The sequence below is a fragment of the Schistocerca americana genome, chromosome 3 (genome assembly GCF_021461395.2).
Source record: "Schistocerca americana isolate TAMUIC-IGC-003095 chromosome 3, iqSchAmer2.1, whole genome shotgun sequence".
In the NCBI taxonomy this organism is placed as follows: domain Eukaryota; kingdom Metazoa; phylum Arthropoda; class Insecta; order Orthoptera; family Acrididae; genus Schistocerca; species Schistocerca americana.
In genome coordinates, this window is record NC_060121.1 from 943,625,722 (window position 1) to 943,651,533 (window position 25,812).

Consider the following 25,812-nt stretch of genomic DNA (forward strand, 5'->3'; position numbering starts at 1 on the left):
TTGTATCTTCAACTCCTAGAAAAGAATATTCACCACAAGACATTAGCCATTACAAACTGATGCTAACACACTAAACGTATGTTTGCTGAAATCAATGTTCATTCTCAAAAACTTTGTGTTTGCTGCACAGTATATTGATTTATCATTTATGTTTAAAGTAGCAGAGCTGCTTTCTCTCTTTGTGCTGAAATGTATAATGTTAGTTTTCTTTATGTTGAATGTTAATTTATTTCATACTGTCCAATTGTAGATCTCACTGAGAATTTCATTCGCTTTCTCTAATAGGAATTCTGATGTTTTATCAGTGACTATAATCTTAGTAAAATCAGCCAAGAGAACTTTCTCTCTTTGTCTTACACAGTCTGGAAAGTCACTGATATATATTAAGAACAGAAGTGGACTGAATATACTACCCTGAGGAAAACCAAAGTTTATATATTTCTTGTTTGACAGTTGTTTTGCGAAAACTTTATCATCAGCAGACGTGTAAAGCTTTAGCATCCTGTTTTCCAAGTAAGGCTGAAAAAAACACATTCACTGTTCATCTTATATTAGATTAGATTCAGGTTTCGTTTCTTAGACCCAAAAAATGATATGATTCTCGTGGGTGTGGAACATGTCAGAAAGTATAACATAAAAACATAGAACATTTGAATTTAATACTTACTACCCTGATCATTTGTCAGGAGATTGTCGAAATAGGTGAACACAATTCAGTAAACTAGAAGAGCTAATATTTATATAATTAACACACTGTCAGAATGTAACACTGTCATGCACTATTAATAAATTTATCATACCCAAAATTCCTAATCTTGACTGTTGTGACCAAGTGCTGTCAAAACTGAAATCTAACAGATATTTTTAATTAAGCAGGCTTAACAGTCTCTGTTAAGATATTCATCTATGGAATAGAAGAAGTTGCCTATCAAAATGTCTTTCAAACTCTGTTTAAACTGTACTTTATCTGAAACCAAGATTTTAATGATTGCTGGCAATTTATTGAAAAAGTGTGTTCCTGAATATTCGACGCCTTTTTGGACCAAGGTAAGTGATTTTAGATCTTTATGTATATTGTTCTTATTCCTAGTATTGATACTATGTACAGTCCACAGCTTGTGGTCTCGCGGTAGCGTTCTCGCTTCCTGAGCACGGGGTCCTGGGTTCGATTCCTGTCAGGGATTTTTCCTGCCTCGAGATGACTGGGTGTTATTCTGTCGTCTTCATTATCATCATTCATCCCCATTATGGTCAGAGGAAGGCAATGGCAAACCACCTCCACTAGGACCTTGCCTAGTAAGGCAGCGCGGGTCTCCCACATCGCTCCCCTTTGCTCTGTAAAGAAGTATCATCATCATTATCATTGAGCTATTGGTTGGAAATAGAGATGTACTACTTGCAACAAATTCCATTATGGAATGAATATTCCGAGAAGCAGTGGTTAGAATACAAAGTTCTTTGAACAGGTTTCTACATGATGTTCTTGAATTTACACCACAAATGATTCTTTTCACATGCTTTTGTATCCTACAAACTTTTGCTCAGTTTGATGAGTTGCCCAAGAATATGATCCCATATGACATAATAGAGTGAAAGTAAGCAAAGTATGCAAGTTTTTTTATATTTACATCTGACATCATTGTCACTGCAAATACCTACTTGTTTAGGTGCTTAAGCAATTCTGTGGCATGCCCTTCTCAATTGAATTTATTATCGAGTTGTAATACCAGAAATTTAACACTGTCAACCTCTTCGAATTGTATATCTTCATAGGTTATACACATGCTCGAAGGAAATCTCTTACAAGTTCTGAAATGCATGTAGTGGGTCTTCACAAAATTTAATGACAGTTAATTACCTAGCACTTCTACGTTCCTCAATAGTCTTCTATGGTCAACAGTGTTAAAAACCTTGGACAAGTCTAAGAAAACACAACCATCACTATCAAGAGCTTGAAGTATCAATTTCGTGAACTTTGCGGTGGCTGATGTCATACATCTACCATTTCGAAACCAAACTGTGCTTCGTTGAAGAGATTGTGTTTACTCATGTAAGTTATTAGTCTCTCTCGTGATTGCTTCAATTATTATTGAGAATGAAGGCAGCAGTGAAACTGGGCTGCAGTTTTCAATGCTTTCTGCATTATTTTTCTTAAGCAGGTCCAGGATGTATCTGGGAAAATACCTGAACTAAAAGATTCCTTTTTTGCGTTTGTTAATGAGTGTTGTATGCTATCTATGCACAGCTTCAGAACGGAGACAGCAACCTCATCTATGCCTGTTGACTTGTTATTTTTTAATTGTTGTATGGTTTTCTTATTTTAAAGCTCGTTGTGGAAATCGACGTCATTGTGCTTGATGTGTATGTCATAGTGAGTGCTACATGTGTTGTAGAAAGATAATTTTGTAGCTTCTCTGCAATACAAGAGAAATAATCATTTACAAAATTTTCCTAATTGTTGAGAACTTACTGTTATTCTATACTCATCTTTTATTTGCATATTATTATGTCTGTATCTGTGATTACCAGTTTCTTGTTTTATAGCCTCCTACACCAATTTGCTTTTATTTTCCACATATATTAATTTGTCATTAATGATTGTTTGACAAGAGCAGTACCCTCCTGTAAATTTTTTATAACTGTGACAGCACTCAAGGAACAGTGGATAAGGGCAGCACTTTCGCAAGGAAGCAAGACATTTATGTGAGTGTGAGGACTTTCTAATATCCACCGTTACCCGTCTATTTTCTGTACCTGCATCAACAGAAATGGCTGCTTTTGGAAATGTCATCTCCAAAATTAATTTAAACAATGTGCAAAATTTAGAGAACTTCACAGTTACATTTCTTCGCACATAGACTTATCATAGGTTGACATTGAGCTCATTTTTTTGCTTACATTTCAGTTGCCAATCGCCTAGAAAAAGTATGTGTCTTATGCTCTGAGAAAATATTTTTGTAGGCATGCAGTTTGGTAGGCTTCACTGAGCGTGTCTGTACCTGTTTTGTCTGACAGTAGGATCTAAAATGCTAACATCTCTTTACATTTTTCCTTTCCAATTTTTGCAAGTAAATGGACTAAAATTAAAGATGAACTTTTTGGAACCCTTGTAGCAGCGTTTACAATTTGAGCCTCATGGAAAGTTCTTAAAATATTTAGAAAGTTCTTTATAATTTCACCCTCAAACCTGTGTTAATGTTCATATCATTGTATAATACTAAGTTAGTTTAGGGGGCTGACACACAATCCAGGCTGTGAATTTTAAAATTTTCCCAGCGAATTGACCGTTCAAACAAATTTCGGGCTTGCAACTGGTCGTCGTTCAATACTTCGCACGATATTTCAACTGGGCACCTGCCAGTCATCTTAAGGTGAGCCGCCGCAGACTGGCGAAAACGTCCTCCGTTCCGCAATATATAGCGTACTGTAAGTATTCTGCGCATCCATCGAAAACTTGATAGTTGAACCACACTGCCCGCCGGCAGCGCCCTCGCTGGTGGAATAGTGGAACTCAGTCGCCCTCTGCGTTGCTGTTTGCCACGGCCGTCGACGCACTCTGTCGTCTTCGATTTGAGCACATCGTGGAGATGATGGGATTCCATGCACTGTCCAGCTGGTAGCCGCTGTCACGGTTCAACAGATTTTCCGCCAGTCGTATTTCTACGGATTCTTTAATGATGGAGTCCCAGAAAGACGTTGCTGTGGACAAAATCGTTGTTTTCTCATACTCCATTGAATGTCCAGTAGAAATACAATGTTCAGCAATAGCGGACTTGCTTGGCTGCAAAAGGCGGGTGTAACGTTGATGTTCAGTGCAGCGTTCTTTCACGGTGTGTGTGGTTTGACCTATGTAAGCCATACCACATTTGCACGGTATCTTGTAAATTCCGGCCTTTCGTAGTAACAGACTGTCGTTAACTGATCCCACAAGGTCCGCAATCTTCGATGGTGGGCGGAAAACCACTTTTACCTGAAATTTTCGGAGGATTCTTGCTATTTTAAACGAAGTGTTGCCAACGAAAGGAAGAAAAGCTAAAGATTGTTCCGGCATGTTCTCCTCTTTATTCACTTCCTGCTTCTTAGTTTTAACTGTTAGTGCCCTGTTAATCTGCTGGATGGAATACCCATTTTCGCTTAATACTGTCTTTAGATAGGAGAGTTCTTGAGGTAAGCTATCTAGATCTGAAACAGTATGAGCTCTATGAACAAGTGTTTTAAGCAAACTCATGGTTTGCGATGGGTGATGGCAACTCGATACTGTATGCTGCAGTTAATGAAACCTACACCAGTGCTCTGTAATGCATACTACCATGCTGACAGTAATTCTTATTTCAAGTTGGTGTACTTTATTTAATGCACTGCACATTTTGATGAATAACTGATAGATAAACAATCTTCTGGGTTGCACTCCAGTGTGGGACATCCTTTTCTTGTGTACATAGTGAAGTAGTCTCAAAGTTGATTGATCTCATTTAAAGCGTGGCAGCTTTTTGTCATTGTTTATCCAAAAACGGCCCTCCTTCTCCAACTCATGACAATAGGTATTTGACGATGTGTACCACACAAACACCTACTATACTCTCACTAATCAGCTCCACTTCCTTACCCAAATCTGTTGAGATTAGATTAGATTAGTTTTTCGTTCCATAGATCCATGCTGAGGAGATCCTCGTGCATGTGGAACATGTCAACTATATATATATATATATATATATATATATATATATATATATATATATATATATATATATATTAGCTGAAATAACAATACTAATAGTATGAATATATACAAGGTGCTGACGATGCCTATTGTTCATTTCATTGATCCCTGACACTGAGCTTATTTTCTGGTTACATCGCATTATGAGCATCAGGCGTCATAGTTTTCTGGAACCATGGAAATGTCTACTTTTATTTGGTGTATGAATGTTATATTTTAGGTGAAAAGGGAATGACATAAGTGGTTATATTTAAGAGGAAGGGTACTTTTTCGAGCACTTTTTTTGTTTGTGTCGATTTGGAACAGTCATAGATGTCGGACCGTCATTAGGAGAAAAGTCTGTTATGTCTGTAAACACATTAACCTACATAAAACGCGAATATGACGTGTTTTATTCATTTTCTTTTGCCTCTATAACGGAGACAGTATCCTCATCTATGCCTGCTGACTTCTTATTTTTTAACTGTTGTATGGTCTTCTTAACTTAAAGCTCAGTTGTTGCAGTGTTTATTGAATGGCTTCCCGTCACATAGGAAACAACTCTGCTACCTGTCGTTTTGTACTCCTGCTAACTGTCTTCTTGATATAATTAGCTGTATTGTTTGTACTTGTGCGAATCCATGCGTCATTTACCAGACGTGAACAGTTCCGTATCAAAGGCAGTAAAGAGAACGTCTGAATTTGTTGGTATTAGTACCTACATTCGAGTTAGGTGTCAATATGTGCTTCACTCATCAATTAGATGAAAATATTGTCATAAACGAGCAATTTTAGAATATATTGAGGATTTCAGCAACTAACAAGCATCAGAGGAGAGCTATACATGTATAAATGGCAAGTTCCGCAAGGTGCACTTTAGCTGTGTATTTTCTTACTTGTCACAAACCTGTTTGTAATTTTATTTTTAGCAAGGTGTGGAATGTGAAATATACTCTCCACAAATATGTCAACATGGCATGAGTAATGAATGTACGATGAAACATGATAAGACAACCACAACAATTTTAAAAGATCTGAAGATGGTAATCTTACCTGTCGAAAACAGTCATTAATAAATAATTATATTCGCGATCGTGGCTAATTTTTTTTTGTGTACTATATATCTCTATATGTGACTCCTGCCATTAGGCCTATTGATCGAACGACAAACAAATGTAACAAAACCATCAGTCTAGGCACCAAATAAATCTTCACCTTCCTGTCAATGCTTCCCAAGAACCATGGAGGTAAGGAGCCTTTACCTCCATGCCAAGAACATTATAACGATGTCTTTGAAATTCAAGTGGAACTTACTGGCCAAACAGTGCCGTCTCGATTGGAATTCTTTGGTGTAAACAATATGGTGGTGCAATTGAACAACAATTTAAAAACATTTTTGATCAAACGACAAATAAATGTAACAAAACCAACAGTCAAGATCCAGATAAATCGCCACCTTCCTTTTAACTCTTGGAATGTCAAAAATTGATTTTTCCTAGCACACGATAATGATATCTTTGAATTTCGTGTGTAACTTACTGGTTAATTAGTCGCGTGTGGAATTCTTTGGTGTAAACAATATGGTGGTGTAATTGACCAACAATTTAAAAACATGTCACTGTAATTTGAAATAAATCACAATGGACACAGATATTTTACGTATTAGTTGTGCACGGATAGGTAAATGGTTGGCTCAAGGCCCTGGTTAGCTGTCAACCGCTAAGCGCTCGATATGACGACAGAGAAGGTATAAAAATTTTTCAAATGCCATCCACGATATTAATGCCGAACACAGTCTTACAATTTAATGACCCTGTGACATTACATAATCCACTAGTGTGATTTACTTTACTGAAGGCGAATTAGGTTGGAATAAATTATGGCAAATGTATACCACTTTTTGAATGAATTTGAGTGGTTGAAACAAAGCGCCAGACACCTTTTTACCGATTACGCGCCATATACAGTGATCGCATGTCGATAGCTAAATTACACGCCGAAACCTGATCATCCCGAATATGCCTAATGCCATGACTACTGTCAGAAACCTGGCCCTCCCGAATCAAGTCTAGTACCGTTACCAAGTATAACGTAGACCGTTAATTTTTTTAAATTGCAAATGATATTAAGATCTTTTCTTACCATATATTTACCGTATTTATAAATTATAAAAGGAGTTAAATTACAGTTGAGTTGCAACCGTTTTCGTCTTATACTCAACAGTGCTTTCCAACACTCATTCACCAACTTTAATCTACCTGTTTGGCATCACTTTAGCTAGTTAGTTATTAATGTGTTTTATATATCATACAGTAATCGTTATGATGAATGTGTCTAATGAATAAATTGGGTAGAAAACCGCACGCAAAGGAAAAGAAAATATTTATGTGAATACTGGCTGACCATATACATACGTCATTTTTTGCCCACAGTCTAAATCACTAATTATTTCTATTCAAAAATTCCTGAAAGGTATAGAAGTTGTTACGGAAAAACCACCTCGATCCACATTTGAAACTGCTTATGCTGTCAGACATTTTATGTGTATGAGTAGATAGTAGTAGCATATTCCATCCCTTTTCGTGTAAAAGTTAGATTCATTAGAAGATAATGCGGATCACTTTTTTCGAATTCAGATGGATTGTTGTTAACAAATTTCCAATTTGTAGGGATACAGAATGGAACTGTTGTATAATCTCAGTCATAGGTAAAGCAGGTGGCAGATTGCAGTGCAGTGGTGGAATACTAGGGAAATACAATGAGTCTCCAAAGGAGGTAGCATACAAAACACGGCAACCCATCCTAGAGTACTAATCAAGTGTGTGCAACATGTACCAAATAGAGTTAACGTGGGATATTCAGCATATATAAAGAAGCACAGCACAAATGGTGTATTTTATTATACTCTGTTCTAGTTTGTTTGACCTGTTGGAGAGTGTCATGAAGATGCTGAAAGAACTGAATTAGGCAGGTGTTTGAATATAGATGCAATCGATCCTGTGGAAGCCTACTAAAAAGTTTCTAGAACCAGCTTTGAATAAAAAGGAATATTCAGTGCGAGTGGTCAGCTTTAGCCAGTGATGTAGGAAACATACGACAAATGGTGTAAACAACATGGTGGCTACAGTATGATAGCAGTGGTGATTTTTTCAAACAGGTTGAGCTACAGATCAATCTGCCGCCAAAACCATTCATTGGTTTCGCCAACTCACAGCCAAACTGTCACATTCCAACCTACCCTAGACCTCGGACTAAGCTACAGATCAATTTGTCACCTCGACCAAGTTTTTTCTTTCTTTGATGTTTGTCAGCTTCGCCAACTAACAACAGTACTGTGAATATGTGTACCAAAATGTGACATCACAACAGCTATTAGCATTACATACTGGTCCAACTGATGACTCGTAACAAGTATTCCTCTTGACCCTCAGTTTTAAGTGAGGAATTTAGGATTATATTACACACCACTCCATATTGCTCCCGTGGAAAGATTAGACTAATTATGATGCTCACACAGGATCTTAAGCAATCATTCTGCCAATGCTCCAAATGTGAATGGAACTGGAAAAAGCCCTAATAATTTGTGTAATAGGGTATACTCTCTACCATGCACTTCACAGTGATTTGCAAAGTATAAATGTAGATGTAGTGAACGAATGTACTGTGAACCTGTGGATAATATTCCCAGCTGCTTAAAGATATGCCTGCAAGATGTATGTATGAAACCCTACGCACAATATTAATTACTTCCTCTTGTGCAATGAACACTTTTATGCCTAAGTGAGGAGTTACCTCAGAAAATTATTCCAAAGACATCAGTGAATGAAAGTAAGCAAAATATGGTACCTTACTGACTTCTTTGGGCCCAGAGTTGGCAGTTATTCTGATGGCAGTACGTAACTGAACCTAAACTTTTTAGCGAGTGAACTTTTTAATGGGTGTATTGTATTGTTTTCCCCTCTTGAAGTTTTCATCAAAATATGCACCTAAGAGCTTGAATTTTCCACCCTTTGTAAATTATTTTGTTGGTGTACTAGTTTAATAAGAGGCGGGATGTTTTTAACTATACAAAACTGGATGAGCTGTGTGTTTTCCAAGTTAAAGCTGGCCAGTTGTGTAAAACCAGTTGGGAACTTTAAAAAAAAAAACATCATTTATTGTTTTCTCTGTTGCTACTTCCTTGCTCGATTTTGCAACAGTGTTTGCATATCTGCAAACAGGACTACTTCTGCCTCTTATTTCAAATAAAGCAAGAAAAGCAGTGGGCCAGTGATTGAATCCTGTGTGCCTCACAACCTAATTTCCTCCCATGCAGATGGTGTGGAGTGTCCCTTTATATTATTTAAACAGTCTAAGATAACTTTGGACATTCTGTTTCTTAAACAAGAACAAAAACTGGCAAGTGTTGAATGTAGTCAGTAAAAACTTGATTTCTCAAATAGAATATTAAATCTGACCTAACGAAATGATCCCAGAAGATCCTAGCTGGTGATATTTTATCATGTAAATATTTAAAAATGTGCTCAGATAATGTACAAATAGCTGACTCAGTAGGGCAGCCCTTTTCAAAAACCAAATTGTGAGGTACTAAGTGTCCCACTACTACACTGGTAGCTGACTACCCTGGAGTTCATTGCATACTCGAAAATTTTAGAACATAATGTAAGGAGTGGCAGTGGGGGGTAGTTACTGACATCTGTGTAGTCACCCTACTCATAGAGCGGCCTAGCAACAGCAAATTTTAAAGCTGTATAAGTAAATACTCTGAATTAATTATGCACTATTTAAGTGATGAACATTTAGTGTTTCAGGGACACAACCTTTTAGTGTCCTGTTGGAGATGTTCACCACCATATGAACTTTTACTTTTTATAATAGTGATGATTTTCTTTATTTCAGATAGAAATGTAAGCTTAATTTTTAACAATGGAAAATCTAAGATGGAATGCAACAATATTACAAAAAGCACATTGCTACTCACAGATAGGCACAACAAAGGGACTCTCAGAATTAAAGCTTTCAGGCATTAAGGTTTTTGCCAATAATAGATGACACGCACTCATGCACGCACGCGCGCGCGCGCGACTGCAGTCTCAGCTGCGAGAAGCAGCACCAGTACTTGATGGGAGTGGTGACTGAGTGGGAGTAAGGAGGAGGCCGTAGTGGGGAGGTAGAAGGATACTATGGTGGGCAGTGAAGTGCTGCAGATTAGATGGAGGTAGGGGTGAGGTGGGGGGGGGGGGGGAGGAAGTAGTGGAAAAGCAGCGTTCCCTTTGTAACTCAGTAACACCCAGGACTGGGGTACTGAATTACATTCGCCACTGGGGTTTCCACTACCTCATTGTGCCCTGAAATGAGAAATGTCCTGGCCACTCTCCTTTCCACTGCTCCCACAGTGGTATTCCACCATCCACCGAACCTACACTATATACTCATCCATCCTTACACAATCCCTGCTCCCAACCCCTTACCTCACGGCTCATACCACTGTAATAGATCTAGATGCAAGACTTGTCCCAAATATCCTCCCACCACCACCACCTACTCCAGTCTGGTTACTGACATCACCTATCCCATCAAAGGCAGTGCTAACTGTGAAACCAGTCATGTGATCTACAAGCTAAGCTGCAACCACAGTGCTGCATTCAATGTAGGCATGACAACCAACGAGCTGTCTGTCCACATGAATGGTCACCAACAAACTGTGGCCAAGAAACAAGTGGACCACCCTGTTGCTTAACATGCTGCCAAGCATGATATCCTTCATGTCAGCTTTTCTGAATTGTGCAGGTAGGAACTTTCCCTGCAATACGTCCTACTTTCCCGTAAAATCCTGGCCTCGACCTTCATTAGTCACTGCCCTCACCCATCCAGCCCCTTCCCTGTTCCCTTCCAGCACTACATAGCCGTCATTCCATCATCACACCCAGTCTTTTTATTCCTCTCCTTTTCCATTACTTCACCCCACCCCCTCCCCACCTCTCCCCTGCCCTCTGTGTAACCTCCAGCACTTCACTGTCCGCCACCTCCACCATATTACCCCTTGCCCTCACCACCCCAGTCTCCTCCTTACCCCCACCCAATTGCCACTCCCATCATGCACAGTGTGGTTTCAGTTGCCTGAGACTGCAGTTTTGTGTGTGTGTGTGTGTGTGTGTGTGTGTGTGTGTGTGTGTTTGTTTATCATCTATTGTTGACAAAGGCCTTAGTGGTCGAAGGCTTTAGTTGTTAGAGTCTTTTTGTTGTGTCTGTCTGTGACTAAGCATCTCTGCTATATGGTGAATGGCAACTTTCCTTTTCATAATATTGTCAAGCATAATTTTTGTTTTATTGCGTATTTTTGTTCTGTGCATTTTGGTGCAACTAACGAAGAGAATCCCATTTAATTGTTCTCATCCAGCAATTTAAGCAGAGTGTGTCCATTCATGATTAAGTTCATATTTCTGGAAACTAGTGTAAAACTTAAATTGTTTGTTTTAGAAACTTTTGCCGTAGTAATTTGTTTACATATAGTTTGCATACATTAAAGTTACAATAAAAGTTAAATTATATTGTGATTAAGTTAACTAACAGATACTGCAGTCAACTGAGTGTGGAGTTCTTGTTGTAAGTGGAAATAATTAACTTTTTATGTTATGTCATACACCAGAAGCGCTAACCTGTAGGCCTGATTTTTGCAGTCCATAGATAGCAAAAATTTGTTTAGTGTAAAGTGTGGTATGTCTAGAATGTGGGTTGGAATTTCACTTGGGTGACTGTAATGGGGAACTGAGTGTGGTCTTCCTGTGTAACTGTAGGCTCTGCGAGAAAGACAAGAAGTCAGTGAACGGGAGGCAAAGATTTATGTCCTTCTGGCTGAATGAGAACATGCAAAATGTGAATTCGATAGGTTGAAGGGGGAAACAAATTGTGGGAACTGCGTAAAGGTAACCTGTGGGCAAAAGGGGAACAGCTCATCAGCTTCTTCATCTACATTTGGGCTTATAGTATCAAATAAATTTGACTTGTTGTTTGAAGCAGGAGGGGAAGAGCTTTATGCAACTGTTGATCATATTGGGATGCAGCAGATTTCTAGCAAAAAACCTCATTGTTGGTATCAAAAGAGCTTAGGAAGAGAAGGGAGTTGCTGCTAGGTAGTAGCTATGAGAGGGGTGTGTTGCAAGGGGGTTGTGCAAGGATGTTGGCAAGGAGGATTGGGTTATTATAGTAGTGAGAGCAAACAGCCTGGCTAAGGACAGGAATTATACCATTATGGCTAACTTGGATAAAAATAGGATTAACAACACCACACACAAATGAGAATTTTGTTGAGGCCTTATATTGCCATGACTGCCCAGGGCTAACATTGCTGGGAGACACGTGAACACTTGAGTTGAACTGGCTGCTGCTGACAGAAATGAAATCTCATATGAGAACTGTGGATGGTGCTACAGTTGCGAAATGAGGGTGCACTAGGCACAGCCCACAGAAGAATAAGTTTGGCTTATTTCATCAGAATATTATAGGTTTGAGTAATAAGGTAGAATAGCTTCTTGTCTGTTTGTAAAATTTAGAGTGCTCTGAAAAGATAGACATCCTGTAGCTATCAGACCACCACATAACCACAGTGTTGGATAAGTTACATGTAAAAGATTATAACCTAGCAGCTTACTCATGCAGAACTAATATGGGAAAAGGAGTCGTTACATATATTAAGACAGAGCACAAGTTAACAAACATTGAGATAAGTAGTCTTTGTAGTGATAAGCACATAGAAGCTTGTGAATTAATACGGGAAAGTAGTTCACTTTTTATTGTAAGTATATGCTGATCACCACTGGAAAATTTTGAACTGTTTATGAGGAATGCGCATTCCTTTCTATACAGTCTGTCAGACAGTAGCAAACAGTTAATGATCTGTGGTGACTTCAATGTAGATTTTCTAAAGGATTCTGATAGGAAAAATGATCTGAAAATCTTATTTTTATCCTACAATTTGATCTCGGCTATTAACTCTCCAACGTGGCTGTATTAAGACAGTAGGGCCCTAAGTGATAGTGTTTTCTTTGGTGAAGCACAAAGCAAGAAAATAACTGTTTATCTAGTGATGTATGCTCTCTCTGATCATTATGCACAGTCAGTTAGGATAAATAACATAGTGTTATACAGCACAGATACTCCTCAGTGGAGACCAGCTGGAATAATTAATGACTCCAGGACAAATGTTTTTGAGAAATCTGTGATGAACCAAATGCTGACATAAAATTTAGTCTATTCCATGGTAAATTCATATATGAAAAAAGCTTCCTGCATAAGCTAATCAGAAAGGACATTAAATAGCCAAGTAAAAAGACAATGGATCGCTAGAGGGATTAAAGTATCTTGTGAAAGGAAAAGGGAAATGTATCTATTGGTAAGAATGAGTAGAGACCCTGTAGTAGTTGCACACTGCAAAAACTACTCAAAATTACTAATAAAAGTTATTAAAAATCAAGGAACATGCACATAACATCACAAATGTGTAATTCCAACAACAGACTTAAGGCTCCACGAAATTTAGTGAAACGAGGCACTGGACAACCAGCCACAGAACAGCATAACACCACTATTGAACTGAATGGAAGGGCTATAAATAATGAGACACAGGTAGCAAATATATTTAATAATCATTTCATAAATAGAGTAAAAAGTATAGGGACAAACTATAGTAGAAAGTATTGGGACAAACAGTTCAAGAGAAAAATCACAGCAGTGTGTTGAAAAGCAACTCTCACTAAATTCAATCATATGAATGTATCACCAACTTCTTATGAAATTAAGAAAATTATACGTTCTCTCACAAATAAAAGGTCTTCTGGTTTTGATGGTGCTTCCAAAAGAGTGCTAAAGATTTCTCCCCATATAATAAGCCTGGTGTTATGTGAAATATGTAAATGCATCACTAACTCAAGGCATTTTTGTAAAGAGACTGAAATGCGCCATTGTCACACCCTATTTAAAAAATGTGGTAGAAGAAATGTCAATAACTACTGACCAGTTTCACTGCTGACACTATTTTCCAAAATTTTGGAGAATGTGATGCATTCTAGAATTAATAGCTCACCTGTGCAACAATAATAACCTCAGCAAATCACAGTTTGGATTTCAGAAGAGTTGTTCACCTGGAATGCCATTTACATGTTCACTCACCAAATTGTACAAGCAGTAAATAATAAAATAGTGCAGGTTGGTATTTTCTGCGATCTATTTAAGGCACTTAACTGTGTGAATGACAGTATTCTCGTCGATAAATAGAACTTTTATGGGACGGATGGCATTGCCAATCAGTAGATCATGTCATATCTAACCAAAAGAATGCAGCAAGTTGTACTTAGTAATTCAATGTAGTCTGGGGACGTTATTCTGATTGGTGGGGGAGGGGGGGGGGGGGGATAATGCATGGGATCCAAGGCTCAATCTTAGGTCCACCATTGTTCCTCATATATGTAAACGATCTTCTGTCTAATATACAACGAGCTGAATTACTTTTTTTTGCAGATGATAATATTACTGTAATGAATTCAGCCATACGTAATGCATTGAAAGAAATGGTAAAGTATGTCCTTAGAAGTATTGTAGCATCAGGCTGCTGTCGTCTGCTGTGTTGTGGGCGGTGGTGATGTCGCAGCTGTCAATTATGCACCAACCAGTGATGCTGACTTCTGTACAACTTACTCTTGTCAGTGAATCTTGTACAGAGTAACTCAGTTTTTCCTTTCCCAGCTATGTTGAAATTTGAATGACCATGTTATTCAAGTAAATAAAGTTATTACATTCTTGGTTCCTGAGAGTGCTAATTTGGACTCTGCAGCTCAGCTTGATAGTATAAAATGACAAAGGTCGGATTGCCGTAATTCAAGCAGTGTCAGACATGTGGTAACCCCTACTTTGCAGTACCTTTGACAACTAAGGAGCAAGGTGGACACCGGTACTGCGCAGATAATTTACTACACACCATTTGGATTTGTCGTTTACCACTGTAGGTTGAAGCGATAATAGTATCAAAAATGGAAATGTCGTCAGACACCGTTACACAGCTTGCAGGCTGGATAAGGAAGCCATCACCTCTGTTCAGTTTAGCACAGTAACAGAACTGTGCAGCAGTACGATGGCGACAGCAGTTGCATGCACCTAGTACAACTCTTTGCGGCAAAAGTGGATTTACTTTGCACACAACTTATCAAGCTTTTGACGCAAAACTATGCCACCAGCAATAGAGGATGATACCATAAGAGATCTAGGAGCCATTCGCTGTCCAGCACTGCATCCGCCAGTACAAACCAATCCACATGCTGGTACCACCACAAGTTCGGTGAATGGCTTCGGAAGTGTACAGTGCTGTGTTCTTTCCCAAATATCAACGGCTGCCAGTGTCATAGGTGCAGCCGAGTGCCTGTCAGCATCTTGGTGCCTGTTTATCAGTGACAGAAAGTAAGGTCAAAAATATTTAGTGGACACTGACCCCAATTTAAGTATATTGCTGTGAACATTGATGCATCGCTGCAGATGGCATTCTGTTTGACAGCAATGAAGTGTCTCTCATATTAGCTTTTAGAACACAGCGAACAGATTAGATCTGGGACTACATCGCTCTGTAATCTGGGATTTCACTGTTGCCAACATCTTGGAGGCAATCATAGGAGCTGACATTTTACTTTATCATCATCTGCTGCCAGACATGTTGAATGTTTGACTAGTGGACAGCATTACCATCCTGATTACCTTGGGATTCCGCTGCAGCACAGCAGTTCACAGCACCGAGCTGATGAAAATTAGTAACTGTAAATACACTGCTCTGCTTCAACAATTTCCAACTTTGATTAGACCTAAACAAGTGCTACATAATACAGCACACAGCATTAAGACCCAGTTCTAAGCAAAGAAGGGAAAGTAGAAAGGTGGAAGGAGTATATAGAGGGTCTGTACAAGAGCGATGTTCTGGAGGACAATATTATGGAAATGGAAGAGGATGTAGATGAAGATGAAATGGGAGATATGATACTGCGAGAAGAGTTTGACAGAGCACTGAAAGACCTGAGTCGAAACAAGGCCCCGGGAGGAGACAACATTCCATTAGAACTACTGACGGCCTTGGGAGAGCCAGTCATGACAAAACTCTACCATCTGGTGAGCAAGATGTATGAGACAGGCAAAATACCCTCAGACTTCAAGAAGAATGTAATAATTCCAATCCCAAAGAAAGCAGGTGTTGACAGATGTGAAAATTACCGAACTATCAGTTTAATAAGTCACAGCTGCAAAATACTATCGCAAATTCCTTACAGACGAATGGGAAAACTGGTAGAAGACGACCTCGGGGAAGATCAGTTTGGATTCCGTAGAAATATTGGAACACGTGAGGCAATACTGACTCTACGACTTATCTTAGAAGAAAGATTAAGGAAAGGCAAACCTGTGTTTCTAGCATTTGTAGACTTAGAGGAAGCTTTTGACAATGTTGACTGGAATACTCTCTTTCAAATTCTAAAGGTGGCAGGGGTAAAATACAGTGATCGAAAGGCTATTTACAATTTGTACAGAAACCAGATGGCAGTTATGAGTCGAGGGGTGTGAAAGGGAAGCGGTGATTGGGAAGGGAGTGAGACAGGGTTGTAGCCTCTCCCCGATGTTATTCAATCTGTATATTGAGCAAGTAGTAAAGGAAACAAAAGAAAAATTCAGAGTAGGTATTAAAATCCATGGAGAAGAAGTAAAAACTTTGAGGTTCGCCGATGACATTGTAATTCTGTCAGAGACAGCAAAGGACTTGGAAGAGCAGTTGAATGGAATCGACAGTGTCTTGAAAGGAGGATATAAGATGAACATCAACAAAAGCAAAACAAGGATAATGGAATGTAGTCGAATTAAGTCGGGTGATGCCGAAGGAATTAGATTAGGAAATTAGACTCTTAAAGTAGTAAAGGAGTTTTGCTATTTGGGGAGCAAAATAACTGATGATGGTTGAAGTAGAGAGGATATAAAATGTAGACTGACAATGACAAGGAAAGTGTTTCTGAAGAAGAGAAATTTGTTAACATTGAGTATAGATTTAAGTGTCAGGGAGTCGTTTCTGAAAGTATTTCTATGGAAGTGAAACATGGATGATAAACAGTTTGGACAAGAAGAGAATAGAAGCTTTTGAAATGTGGTGGTACAGAAGAATGCTGAAGATTAGATGGGTAGATCACATAACTAATGAGAAGGTATTGAATAGAATTGGGGAGAAGAGGAGTTTGTGGCACAACTTGACAAGAAGAAGGGACCAGTTGGTAGGACATGTTCTGAGGCATCAAGGGATCACCAATTTAGCATTGGAGGGCAGCGTGGAGGGTAAAAATCGTAGAGGGAGACCAAGAGATGAATACACTAAGCAAATTCAGAAGGATGTAGGTTGCAGTAAGTACTGGGAGATGAAGAAGCTTGCACAGGATAGAGTAGCATGGAGAGCTGCATCAAACCAGTCTCAGGACTGAAGACCACAACAACAACAGCATTAAGACTGCTGATGACCCACCTGTGTAATGCAGGCACCCAGTTGCCTGGCTATTGCTAAAATCGAGTGTGACACTATACTGAAGGAATGCATTATCTGACTACCACTTGGCCCATTGTTGTCCTCTCTACACATGTAGCTGTATTCACAGACGATGGCAGCTGAGTTTAGGTTGTTCGGCACACCTGTGTCATGCATCCTCCAACAGCCAATGAGCGTTCGGTAGTGTTTTGAGATTCTGCTGTGAATGCTGTAGCTAATGCGAACAATAAAGGTAGTCTTAATGAGCAGTTTTTTTGGTGTATTTCTATTCCAATTGTTGCTTGTTGTCATCGCTTATGGTGGTGGTAAGTGACACATTCTGCATAAGGAAGCCAAAGACATAATTTGCTGGATATATGCTTTCTTCATGTGCTAAGCATGTGCATGCATGTACTGCAGCTGTTGCTTTGAATCTGCAACAATGCAGTTCCTGTCCGTGCCTTGACATGTGCAAACTGCCATAATTTGTGGATCGAACTTGAGTACCTAAGAAGTGTGGAGTGTGGTGCCCTTGTGGGATTATCGTGCACTTAACACCAGAAATGAAGCAGTCCACTACCCAGTACCATTGTTGTGGGACTATAATTACACCTTACATGGAACCACTATATTTAAAGTCCTGGAATGTGCCAGAGCTTACACTCAAATTCCTGTTACAGAGGAGGACATGTCCAAAATGGCTAACATCTCTGCATTTGGATTGTTTAAAAGCATACATATGACCTTTTGGCGTATGAAATGCTGGCATTGGTTTATTGATTTGGTTTTGCAAAGCCTACCATTTTGTTCTGCATACCTGGATGATATTCTCATCGTTTCTGCCACTGAAGAGCATTATTGACAAAACCTAATCAAAGTGTGCAAGCGTATAGAGCAGTACAGTATGGTTAAACATGTTTGGGCAATCTGAGACCTACGTCTACACAGATACTCCGCAAGCCACCGTAAGGTGCGTTTTGGAGGGTACCCTGTACCACTACTTGTCATTTCCCCTCCTGTTCCACTCACAAATAGAGGGAGGGAAAAACGACTGTCTGCACGCCTTCAAATGAATCCTAATTTTTCATCTCTTATCTTTCTGGTCCTTACGCACGATGTATGTGGGCAGCAGTAGAATTGTTCAGCAGTCAGTTTCAGATGCTGGTTCTCTAAATTTTCTCAATAGTGTTTCTCAAAAATAACGTTGCCTTCCCTCCAGGGACTCCTATTTGAGTTCCCAAAGCATCTCTGTAACAATTATGTGTTGTTTGGACCCACTGGTAGAAAATCTAGCTGCCCATCTCTGAATTGCTTCAGTGTCTTCCTTCAATCTGACCTGCTATGGATCCCAAACACTCAAGCAGTACTCAAGAATAGGTCGCACAATGTCCTACATGCTATAACCTTCACAAGTGAACTGCTCTTTTCTAAAATTCTCCCAATAAACCAAAGTTGACCATTTGGCTTCCCTACCACAGTTTCCTGGGTCACTGAATCTCTTCTGAAGGCTCCCTACCATTATCAAAAAGGGTCAAAGCCATCCTGCTGATGCCAAGACTGAACATTGTTAAAGAGTTACAATGGTTTTTGGGGATGTTGAATTTTTATCAGTTGAACTGCAACAACCATTAACTGCAATGCTGTTTGGCCTGAATGTTAGAAACAATACCCCAGTTCAGTTTACCGATGCGATGAGTTCTGTGTTTGGAGCCGCAAAACAGAGTATGGCAAATGCTGCACTTCTTGCGCATCCCACGGTGGTTGCATCCTTAATGTTGGTAATGGTTGCAAGGCAGACAGCTATTAGTGCAAAAGCACAGATGACTCTTGGCAACCACTTGCATACTATTCACACAAGCTGTCACTGTCACAGCAGAAGTGGAGTGTCTACGACCATGAACTTCTTGCCGTGTCTGAAGTAAAGTTCTTTTGACCACAGAAGCAACAATCATAAACCATTGACATAGGCCTTCAAGCAGAACAGCAACAACAGCTCACTTCATCAATAAACCACATGGAATTCATAGCCCAATTCAGCACAGAGATCAAGAATATTTTGGGTATTGACAGTGTAGTTGCGGATTGCCTCTTGCACAGCATATAGATTTCATGGGCCCAGCTAGATTATCAAGAGTTCCCGAGCTTTTTACTTTGTCACACATCTGTGTCACAGTTTCAACTTGTTAGCATGCCTGGTAAGTGAAACTGTATTGTGATGTCTCTCATGGGTGATCTCCCCCCTTTTTATCAGCCACATTTCGTAGGTAAGCTTTCGACAGCTATACAACTTGTGCAACCTGGTGTCCGGCCAACTTTTCACCTAGTGTTGAAGACCCGGAATTGAAAAACCCTGTCATGACTGGACTTGTATTTGTCTACAATGCCAAAGTAACAACATGTGTTACTATGTACATGCACCTGTCAGTGATTTCCCAGATACAGCCTTACATTTCGTGCATGTGCACATTGACGCAGTAGGACCATTGCCTCCCCTGAACAACCAACGGTACTTATTATGGTAGATCATTTTACTTGTTGGCAGGAAGCAGTGCCAGTGTACAGTATTTGCACAGAGACATTAACTCCCACTTTTGTGTTATCAAGGTTAGCTAGATTTGGTTGGTTGTCCTCTGCCCACTACAAGTGACTGTGGACGACAATTTGAGTCATACTTGTTCACTCAGTTTGCAAAGTTCCATGGATATGTGCACCATAAGGCCACTGCTATCATCCAGTGAGCAGTGGCATGAACAAACTATGGTACCGTTTCCTCAAAGCTGCACTTACGTGTCACACCACCTTCTGGGCAACCACTCCACCCGTAGATCTCCTTGGTCTATGGAACACTTAATAACCTAGACATGGATTACTTTGCAACAGAACTGGTTTATGGTGAAACATTGTGTGTCCCAGAAGAATTTATTGATGCCAGTTTTCTGGAATTATCATCTCATGATCATCCAGACTTTGTGATTGTGACACCACGTAGCTCACATCTGTCCTCTCAAAGCCTCCAGACATGGCACACCATCTAGTTATGTGCACCATGACTTGGACGATTGCTGGCATATCACAGCCTTCTTATATTTGCCCCCACCTTGTTTTAAGAAGAGGTATGTGGACACTAGACATTGCGGTGAATGGCAAAAACACAACCATCTCTCTTGATTGTGTTGAGCCCACCTACATCTTCCACCAGGCGTTTCCAGTTGAAGCACCATGAAGGCAAGTTCATCTTCTGGTACCACCACCATAATCACAAACACAGAGGCAACAACTGCCTGACAAACAACCACAGCTTATGTGCGTGACTTGTTCTGGATGTCATGTGCATTTTCCTACAAGTTTTCTCGATGACATTCTGCTTCCGCCACGGGGGGCTCCTGTAGCATCAGACCACTGTCATCTGCTGTGTGTGGGAGACGTAGTTGGTGTCTCTGTCAAATTTGTAATTACATTCTGACCAGCAGTGCTGTATACAGCAGCAGTAGTAACAGCATTTATTCTTGGACTTCTGTACAACTTACTCTTGTCTATGATTTTGTACATACTTGCGCAGTTTTTCCTGTCTCAGTTATGCTGATATTGGAAGGACTGTCCTGCATTCATGTATAACATTTACCATGCCTATTGATTGAGTGCACTATCCAAGAAAATATAGCTCTAATGTTCTTGATTCCCGAGAGTGCTAATTCGGGCTCTACCGCTCAACTTGATAGTATATTATGACAAAGATCAGACAGCCATAATTGAAGCAATGTGTGACAGTATCATTGACTCCTTTTCTGCAAATAGCCCCACCCTCAACTTTAAAAAGGCGCAACATACCATATTCATTTCTGCACATCTATGGGTTCTGTGCCACTGATAAGTGTAACACATGCTGAGGAAATAATAAATACGGTTGAAACTTCAAAATTCTTAGATGTCCATATTGATGAGAATTTAAAATGGGAAAAGCATTATTATGGAACTCCTAAAACAACTTATTTCAGTCACATTTCTCTTAGAATCATGCAAATCTTGGGGAGAGATGAATCAGTAAGTTGAAATATTGTGCATATTTTCATTCAATAATTTCATATGGAATAATGTTTTGGGGAAACTCATCTTTTAGAAAGGAAGTCTTCATTGCTGAGAAACTGCTGTAAGAATAATATGTGGTGCTCGCCCACAATCATCTAGTAGATATTTGTTTAAGAAGTCAGGCATTCTAACTGTTACTCGACATTTTATTTATTTCCTCATGAAGTCATTTGTAAATAATCCACTGCATTTTGAAAGGAGCAATGATGTACATAATTACAATACCACAAGGAATAATGAGACCTTTTGCTCCACATTAAGGTTACATTTAGCACAGAAAGGAGTGCACAATGCTGCAACTAAAATTCCAGTGAAATAAAATGCCTTTCAGACAGCAAAAGTAAACTTTGAAAACAAACTGAAAATGTGTCTTCTTTACAACTCCTCCTATTTTATGGAAGAATTTCAGTTATTGGAATGTGTAAAAGGGAGTGGAAAGGAATTACTAACTCACATCTGCATATTGTTTTCTCCTTAATGTTCAGCATGTAGACATATTTACAAATTAATGATCAATTCAACATGCAACTAACTCAGTCACTAATGTCATCTGTACTATTTCTCATGTACTGTTTTGTTTTCAGCCCTGAACTATTTGTACCAATTTTATAACATATTAAAAAAATAATTATTGAAATTATCTACTATATGTGAACTGTCTTTTGCAATGCTCCTGTTCTCTGTACAAGAAATAATGTACTCTCTTATGGCTTCTTTCTTTCTTGCTTTTTAACAATATTCCACTTTGATTTTATTTTATTGTATGCCTGTCAATTTCAGACAAAATGTGCTTACTCTTGAATCTTTTTACAACTTTTCTTAACTTGTTAGCTAAAGTACTGTTCATGATATGAAAGTATTTCTGAATGATTACTTGTTGTGGCTATTTTGTACAGGCCTTTTTTGCTGTGGAGAAACTCTGACACATGTAGTGATCTGAGGTTTCTTTAATGACTTCCCATGATCAGGCTGCCTAAGGGAGAACTTCTTTAAAAAATGGTTACAAACTCATTAAGAAGTGTGTTCAATTTCGAGCTAGCATTAGGCTCATTGTAAACTCCACCGCAATCAACATCATCTAAACTTTCCTTAAAATCTTCAGTATCTTCGTCTTTAATCAGCCTCACTGTTTTCTCAGAGTGCTTCTGAGTTGTACTTAGAGCTAAGTTACATAATGTGACTGACTGTGCGTTTTGATCAGATATTTTGGAGTTGCAGCATGTATAACTTTATTTGCCAAAACAGAGCATAAACAGTTATGTGTATTGTGAATTGTGGTTTATTTGTCTCATAACGTAAATCAATAGTAAAAACACTATGTCTAATATTAGTATACAAGTGTAAACATCATGTTTAGCGAGTGATTACCAATGCAACAATAATAACATAAAAATAAAATTGGCATAATAATGACATTCAAACTACAATAACAATCTTACTACTAGTGTAATAGCACTGAGTTGCAAGTTAGTATTGTTTTGTTACAAGAAAAAAGATGCAGGACTGTTAGAGCTGGTGATCAATTTGAGGGATAACTATGCATTATAATACATTGTATACTACGGCTATATACTTCTTTTTATTAATGAGTTTATAGGGACAGACTGAATTGTTGAATAGCTTGAGGTTAGCCTGTGAGTGAGTTGCTGAGAGTTAGGCACAACCGACGAAGATATCATGACAAAAAGCTATTTTTGTTAAACTGACAAAGAAACATTCCCAGGTGTAAATAAAAGATATTGATGAAACTTGGCAGATATGTAAAGGGATCAAAATAATAAAATACATGTTTTTTTCACCATATCTTGTGCATCTTGTTGAATTTTGTTTTATATTGTGTTGTCTGTCATTTGTATTATACAAAGAAATTTCTTCATTTAATGTGCATGGTATATTAAAGTTATGTTTTAAGCATTTCTTTACAGATTATCATTATTGTAATGATTTTGTAACGTAATAATGAGTTACTTTTTAGTTTCAACTAACAAAATTCACATATGTTAAATGGTAAAAGTAGTAGAACATAAAAACAGTTTAAAACTTAACACCAAAGTAAGTAACACACATAATTAGAATAATAATGAACTTCTAGATATTTTAATTAGGTATGTTGAAAATACTATGACAGCACATTGCGTATGGCTTACTTTCCACAGATGGTACTTCATAAACTAGCATTATTACATATGTATGGATGTGGTATGAAACCTTTGTTAATTTATGTTATAACAAATGTTCTTATTTTTCAAAATTAATTAGTGGTGCTGGAGTGTTTTAAAAAATTTCAAATTATTACAAAAGTTGCTTGTACAGTTTTCAAGAGTGTTAATCACATTTCAACTTCTGTATGAAACTCATTTTTTATGTGTCATTGTCTGGAAGATATTCCCTCTAAACTTAACAATATTAGAGAAGAAATGTTGCTAATCATCATGTATCGGAGATGCTGAGCCGCGATAGGCACAACAAAAAGATTCACACAATTAAAGCTTTCGGCCATTAAGGCCTTTGTCAGCAATAGACACACGTGCACACACACACTCATGCAAACGCAACTTGCACACTCATCTGCAGTCTCAGACAATTGAAATCACACTGCGAGCAGCAACACCAGTGCGTGATAGGAATGGTAATTGGGTGGGGGTAAGTAGGAGGCTGGGGCGGCGAGGGGGAGGGACAGTGTGATGGGGGTGGCATTCAGTGAAGTGCTGCAGTTTAGACGGAGGGCAGGAGAGAAGGTGGGGGAGGGGGGGGGGGAGGGTAAGTAGCGGAAAGGAGAGAAATTAAAAGACTGGGTGTGGCAGTGTAATGATGGGCCATCGAGAGGAATCCTTCCTAAAAACCCAGAATCCTAAACTCCTCACCTGTTTCGGATTCACTGGTGACATCTTTGCTTTCTGGATTGAAGGTGAGGACACCCTATTCACATTCCTCCAGAACATCAACAACTTCTCCCACATTTGCTTCACCTGGTCCTAATCAACCCAACAAGCCACCTTCCTAGATGTTGACCTCCACCTCAGAAATGGCTACATCAGTACCTCCATCCATATCGAACCTACTAACCACCAGCAATACCTCAACTTTGACAGCTGCCACCCATTCCATACCAAGAAGTCCCTTCCGTACACCCTAGCCACCCGCGGTCGTCGCATCTTCAGTGACGAGCAGCCCCTCTCAGAATTTACTGAGGGTCTCACTGAAGCCTTCACTGACATAATTATCCTCCCAACCATGTACAAAAACAGATCTTCTGCGCCTTATCTTTCCAGTCTCTGACCACCTCCCAAAATCCCACAGTCCAGCCACAGACGAGCATTCCCCTCGTAACTCAGTACTATTCGGGACTGGAGCAACTGAATTACATTCTCTACCAGGGCTTCGATTACCTCTTGTCATGCCCTGAAATGAGAAATGTCCTGCCCACTATCCTTCCCACCCCTCCTACAGTGGTATTCTGTCATCCACTGAACCTACACAATATACTCGTCCATCCTTACACAACCCCTGGTCCCAACCCCTTACCTTATGACTCATACCTCTGTAATAGACCTAGATACAAGACCTGTCCCATACATCTTCCTACTACCACCTACTCCAGTCCGGTCACTAACATCACCTATCCCATCAAAGGCAGGGCTTCATGTGAAACCAGTCATGTGATTTACAAACTAACCTGCAACCACTGTGGTTCATTCTATGCAGGCACGACAACCAACAACCTGTATGTCCACATGAACGGCCACCGACAAACTGTGAACAAAAAACAAGTGGACCACCCTGTTGCTGAACATCCTGCCAAACGTGATATCCTTCATCTCAATGACTGCTTCACTGTCTGTGCCAATGGATCCTTCCCACCACCACCAGCTTTTCCGAATTGTGCAGGTGGGAACTTTCCCTGCAATTCATCCTACGTTCCCATAACCCTCCTGACCTCAACCTTCGTTAGCTGCTGTCCTCACCCACCCAGCTCCCTCCCTGCTCCCATTCCAGCACTACACAGTCATCATTTCAACGCCACACCCAGTCTTTTTATTTCTCTCCTTTCCGCTTCTTACCCCCCCCCCCCCCCCACTCCCCCCCCCCCTACCTTCTCTCCTGCCCTCCGTCTAAACTTCAGCACTTCACTGTTCGCCAACCCCACCATACTGTCCCTCCCCCTCCCCGTCCCAGACTCCTCCTTAACCCCCCCCTCCCCAGCCCCAGTCGCCACTCCCAACAGGCACTACTCGCAGTGTGGTTTCAGTTGTTTGAGACTGCAGACGTGTGTGCAAGTTGAATTTGAGTGAGTGAGTGTGTGCGTGTGCGTATGTGTATGTGTGTCTATTGCTGATGAAGGCCTTAATGGCTGAAAGCTATAATTGTGTGAATCTTTTTGTTGTGCCTATTGCGACTCAGCATCTCCGCTATATGGTGAGTAGCAACTTTCCTTCTCTAATATTGTTACATTCCGTCCTGGATTTTCCATTGTTTGATTTTTCCCTCTAAAATT

At 39.5% G+C, this 25,812-nt stretch overlaps 1 protein-coding gene across 1 annotated transcript in view; it reads left to right on the plus strand.

Moving 5' to 3' along the window:
* The first annotated feature begins 6,256 nt into the window (after nucleotides 1-6,256).
* Nucleotides 6,257-25,812, plus strand: part of LOC124606815 (WD repeat-containing protein 19) — a 303,209-nt gene continuing 283,653 nt past the window's right edge. Inside the window, exon 1 of the mRNA XM_047138882.1 lies at nucleotides 6,257-6,446. Within this exon, the coding sequence (XP_046994838.1) occupies nucleotides 6,432-6,446 (15 nt within the window). The 5' untranslated portion in view covers nucleotides 6,257-6,431. The remainder of the gene's footprint in view (nucleotides 6,447-25,812) is intronic.